The sequence below is a fragment of the Mus caroli genome, chromosome 2 (assembly GCF_900094665.2).
Source record: "Mus caroli chromosome 2, CAROLI_EIJ_v1.1, whole genome shotgun sequence".
Lineage (NCBI taxonomy): Eukaryota > Metazoa > Chordata > Mammalia > Rodentia > Muridae > Mus > Mus caroli.
This window is the reverse complement of record NC_034571.1, coordinates 57140650-57146468: the sequence shown is the minus strand read 5'-3', so window position 1 is coordinate 57146468 and position 5819 is coordinate 57140650. Positions and strand designations below refer to the sequence as shown.

The 5819-nt window shown below is 37.7% G+C and overlaps 1 protein-coding gene across 10 annotated transcripts in view; it reads right to left on the bottom strand.

Moving 5' to 3' along the window:
* Slc4a10 (solute carrier family 4 member 10) overlaps positions 1 to 5819 on the bottom strand; it is a 96860-nt gene that overhangs the window by 6779 nt on the left and 84262 nt on the right. For 6 of the 10 annotated variants that reach the window (XM_029473664.1, XM_029473687.1, XM_029473666.1 and 3 more), the window contains one exon: positions 3454 to 3570. In XM_029473664.1, coding sequence (XP_029329524.1) covers positions 3454 to 3570 — 117 coding nt within the window. Of the gene's footprint in view, positions 1 to 2619; positions 2659 to 3453; positions 3571 to 5819 lie in introns of all 10 variants that reach the window. The other 4 variants (XM_029473669.1, XM_029473689.1, XM_029473674.1 and 1 more) reach the window with 1 other exon arrangement.

Here is a 5819-nt window from a genome sequence, read left to right as displayed (position 1 = left end):
TATATATATATATATATATATATATATATATATATATATATGAGATTCTTTGAATTATTGGCAGCAGTTGACACATAGGAATCACACACACATAACATACTTCAAAGCTGAGTAGTCACAGGAGAGCCAGCCTACCTACTAGCTAACCTGTTCAGACAAGGGTACAGATTATAATCACCACATACTGTAACACTCAACACTGGTGGCTTTTGCAGGATACAAGTCACACAGAGAACTTAGTGTGATTATAAACATATCTTATTATTATTTGCAATTTTAAAATACCATTCTTACACAGAATGTGTAGCAAATAGGAAAAGAATTCTCTTAGTGCTTTTAGTTTAGGCCTTTAAGTCTTAGCCATGTCAGGACGAGCTGGGCGACTTTTTTGGAGTGACTGATAAAGAGTTCCCCAGGAGAATCTTATAACATGCTTGAAAGAGTTCTTACAAGTGCAAGATATGAACCACTTGTGACTCTTAGAACCTGCACCCAGTTTTTATCTCCCGACTTTCTTGGACTTTAAGTGTTGAGTTTAAATGTTAGTTCTTAGAACTTTATAGTTTATGTATTTCATGTTAGTTACCCAGCAAGGCAGTCATAAAATGAAAATAAAATGTCAGTCTATAACATAAGAGGCTGTAGAGGAGTTTTTAGTATGCATGCACATCACTGCTCGACCAGGACCAAAGCAGACATCCTCAAGATGAGCTGGGACCACAGTCAGCTCCTAGCCTCTACTCCTGGTCAAACTACATATGATATCTTTAAAAACAAAATGCAAGAAAAAAATGATAAGATACTGCTGTTCTTAACCTACTCTGCACAGGTAATTAAGCTCCTGAGGGACGCTATGGAAAGGAACAAAATGGAAAATAACTGGGGGAAGGGGTAGATCAGAAGCTATGTGGAGCCAGCTTGGGTCACAAGAGAGATGGCTCTCAGCAACCTCATCTGAAGGTCTTTGTTGGGTTTGACAAGTGGGTTGTCTGCCATCCAGCAAACACACAGAGTTCCTTTGTCATATTTCACTGTCTTCAGCAGATGTTGAAGGAAAGCAGTTGCTTTGGAAGGGCATCATTGCTATTAATATCGATGGTTTTAGAATTTCTCAAAGCCACTTCCTTTCTTTCGGTGTTTGTACTGTTGGGAGATGGAAGACACTAGCAACTAACAGATATAAACTATATCACATCAAATAGTGGAGAAAGGTACTAGGCAGAGCAATAAAAGCATAGGTTTTACACAAACACACAGTCACACACACACAGAGAGAAAGAGAGAGAGAGAGAGAAAGAGAGAGAGAGAGAGAGAGAGAGAGCTAGCTAGATTTAACTTTCATTCTATAATTGAAGTTATATCAGTGTGAATATGTGTTAAAAAAAAAAAAAACAAGAAACACACAACTACGTCAGTATGAATAATGGTCTCCTTAGAACCAGACTAGGTTTTCCACTAAAGGGCACTATTTGACTCTAATATTGACTTTAAGAAGTACATACAGTATCACATTATAAAATCTTTTCTCAATACAAAGAAAAACCAGGAAAAGTTTAGACTGTGGGCCCCCATAGTTCACGATGAAAAGCATCTATAAGTTTGTCTCAAATTCTCTACCTAGTTCCCAGGACTGGTATTTTACTTTGAGTCCAGCAATCTAGATTTCATATTTTAAAATAAATGGGAAAAATGTTAAATTTTACTGTCCATGGTCTCAAATTGCTCTCATATTACTCTGATTTCTGTTAGGAGTTCTGACAAAACACAATGGCTGTGAGGATGATTCCAAGGGTCTCTACCTAGGATTTTTGAAGGAAGATCGCTAAATCATGTTTTAGAATGAACATTACTGCCCCTCATTCCAAGCAAGGGACTACATGCTGGTTTTGAAGGCCTGTTCAAAGACATCACTCAAAAGTCTTAGAAATAGTCTGTGAAGAAGCTTGTGCCAATCTCCTTTGGCCTAAATTTTAAAGAAATTTAGAGAAAGCAATCAGCGGGATTTAGTCAAGCAATGGGAGAGGAAAAGGAGGGAGAGAGGAAGGAAAGACCACCCCAGCTTCTGGGGTGATGGTGGTTGCTGTCTTGGTTACTCTGTTTGCTACAGAGAAGACATTGAAGCAGCATGCCATTTTGGGGTGACAAAAACTTTAAATAAGAGGTTCCCCCACCAAGACTAATGTAGTCTCTCTACCTAGCCCATGGCTCCAATTGTGTTTCCTGAAGTTTGAAAGATTGGATATACCACTGCAATAGGAACGGAAGCCCCCAGATTCGCAATTTGCAAAATTAAAGGGACAAATTTTCTTTTCCCAATCTAGGAATTTGCTACCATTGCTTGCTGAATACGGTTCTGTACGGTCTGTTGTTTTATATGTGATGCACTTGCATACATTAAGGGAAGAAGATGTTTCCTCATCCTTCAGAGTCCCTTAAAGAAGTGAATAGACATAAACTACCATATATATCAGTCTGGCATTGGATGGGAGTCCAAGACTCTCCAGGCCTTTTGCCTCCCCAAAACTCACACAGATGACACAGGCTGACCGGGATTCCAGAAGACACCATTTAACATAAGGAAATGCAACCAGGGAATAGGTTTGAGGGAAAAGATCTTACCTTTGGGGAATCAGCTTCTAGAGTGATTAGGAAGGGGAGCTTATGGCAAAAGAATGTAATATAAAAATTAAGTAGAAAAGTTAATGTAAAGTTATAAAAAATAAATTAATTAAATCATTATCACACTATCCCCAAACATCCACCTTTTTCTTATGAGAAACAAAACTAGCATAACACAGGACCTTCTTCTTCTTCTATTAAGCATCTTAGATGGCTTGGCTGCCTGGTACAGTCCAAACTCATTTATAAATTCTGGAAAATTCAAATGAAATACCAGGATTCTCTCACTACTTAAAAGCATCTCCTGTCTCAGCATGCACAGCTGCAGACTGCTCATGTGTCTACAGACAGATGAGAATGGATGGATGCTCAGGATAAGGGTAGGGGAGCTTGTCAGGAACTTGAAAGTAGGAAACTGGAAATCAACTAAATGTAGAACGACCATTACATGTGCCAAATCATTGCCACAATGGAGTAGGAAGTGAACAATGTGACCTGGGACCTACAGTCGTCCTGGGAGTGTGTGATGAAAAAAATCAATAAAACCACACAAAGAAAGAGTGGGCCAGAATGAATGCTCAAAACCATCATGCACTGGGGTCATTAATAGCTCCATTTCCCCCCCACTGTCGTAGTTTTGGAGTGAGCTTTAATTTGAAAGGAAGACGCTGAGAAGCATAATACTTGTAAAAATTGTCATTCTCCCTTTAGAAAAAATTATGAAATAATTTAACTTTAAATTTGATTAAAATCAATAGTATCTGTTGAATCAATCTGGTAAATGTATGCCATAAAACATTAATTAATATAACCTTATTATTTCAAAACTCCAACCTTTTAGAAGGAAAGCGTGACTCCTTTTCCTTTGAGTTGTCAGCAGTAACTAGGAGGTTCCCCCACATGGCAGTCTTTGACATTTCATCAGAAATATTGATCACAGATGGGTCGTCTCTAGATAGGAGTTTACCCAAAACAAAATATATATACAGAAAATAAGTAATGGGTAATTCAGTTAGGGAAGATGAATATAAGACCGTTTTATAAGTATGTAAAACATTTTATCAAAATTTTAATAGTAAAGCACATACAAAATAAAGTTTTCACCTTAAATATTTTAAAGTGTACACTCAAAAGTTATAAAAGGCGTTTACAACTTAGCCTACTACTAGCATCTGTCTCCAGAATTCTTTCATCCTATCAAACTGAAATTTCATTTCTACTAAACAACAGCCCTCCAGTCCTCCTTTGCCCTGCCTCCTTAGCCCTCCAGTCCTCCTTTGCCCTGCCCCGGGTGACCAGCACTGCATGTTCCCTGTCTATTGGTTTGAGAGTTTTAGGTGCCCCATGGAAAATGGATCACATAATGTCTGGGGTTTCTGTGTGTGCATGTGTCATTGGGTTATTTCATTTGAAAGTGTCCTGAGTGTTCAAGATGTCTAAATATAATCCTAAATGTTTCTTCTTTTAAGGTTGAATAATATTCCATTTTGTTTATTATAATAGCACATTTTTTAATAATTAAAATAGAGAAGCACTAACCAACTTTCGCAATTATTAAAAAGCATTTGAAAATCTAAAGAAAAGATTCAAGTTGTGTAGCTATAGATTTGGGCTACAGTCCTCTTAATCCATCCCAGATCACAGAGATCAGTTTCCACTCTCTGTTGCTCAGTCACTTGCCCCTATGGTTTATAGCATGACAGATCCCTCACTTCATCTCCTCTGACCCTGCAGTGGCTGCCACTGTCTCTGTGCCTTCCTCACCTTCTGACCTCCCCTCTTGTCATCAGATTCTACCAGCCTCTAGACTGTTCTTGAACAGACTAGAGAAGCTCAGAGTTCCTCACGCTGAGCCCCTTTAGTACAGTTCACGTGATGACCCACAACCATAAAATTATTTAATGCTACTTCATGTCATCTTACTACCAGTATGAATCATAATGTAAATATGTGATATGCAGGGTATCTAATATCTGACATCAAAGAGTAACAACCCACATAAGGCAACTCTCTCAATTAAGAAAAAGTATCTGAAAAATCCAAAGAAAATATTCTAATGTATAGATATAGATTTGGGCTACTGTTTTCTTAATTCATTCCAGATCTCAGAGTTTCGTTTCTAATTCTGTTCTAATTTCACCTGCTCAGACAAGCCTGTGCTGCGAGTATTTTAAATTGGTGTTCTGCCACTGAAGCCCCCCAATTGTTTGCTTTGTCTTCTTACCCTTCTTTTTGCCTTGTACATCTCTGTATTAGCTGTTCATATTTTTGTGCTCTGTCTTTATCCTTTACTCTACTAAGATATTATGTATGTGACAGCAGGATTCTAGATCACTGGGTAAGTATATTTATACCATGTGTCCAGCTCTCTCAAAAGTCAGCCAGAGCTGGACACATGGTATAAATATACTTAGTAATTATTTGTTTGAGAGCAAATGCACCCCGTGCCTTTGACAGTGCATTTCTCATGCACTGGGAAACCTACAGTGTTAGCGTCTATGCTGGTGCTTAGCTGCTTTGTTTAGTTTTGCTCTGTTTTTATATTTTAAATTTACAACAATTATAGAAAACATTTATGAGACTTCAAAACTTCCCAAGAGTTAAAAACACAATCAAATGTCAGCATAAACTAATCACAGACCAAGTGACAACTTTTATAACTAAGAAAATGGCACTATTTTTTAGTGCATACAGCTAACATATTTTACTATGAAAAAAGTCCGCTTAACAAAACTCCTGAGCCAGCCTCATGTCACCTCCATTGGTGGCTGTTCACAAGAGCAGAGCAAATCCACCAGTCCTGAAAAAAGCACCAGGATTCAGCCTTGCTCAGTCTGAAAATATGTGTTTATTTCCTCCGGCCTCCTTGAAAATGGAACTTCCTTGAATCTCAGAATAGATCAATCAATTTCCAAGAAAGCATCACATGAGAAGCAAGTATCTCATGATATTAGTCTTATGGGAAAAAAGGTTTAGAAAATTCTGAATTAAGCAAAATTAAGCTTTAAAATACTAGTTTTATTATCTCATAAGCACAGGTATTTATGAAAGTCAAGCTAGCATGCAGTTTGGACCACTTTCAATTTTATTTAACCCTTTTGGAACAACAAGCCATAAAACTAGTTACTGGAGAAATCACTTGAGAATATATTGACTCTCCTCAATCAAGGGTATTTTAAGTGTGTGTGTGTGTGTGTGTG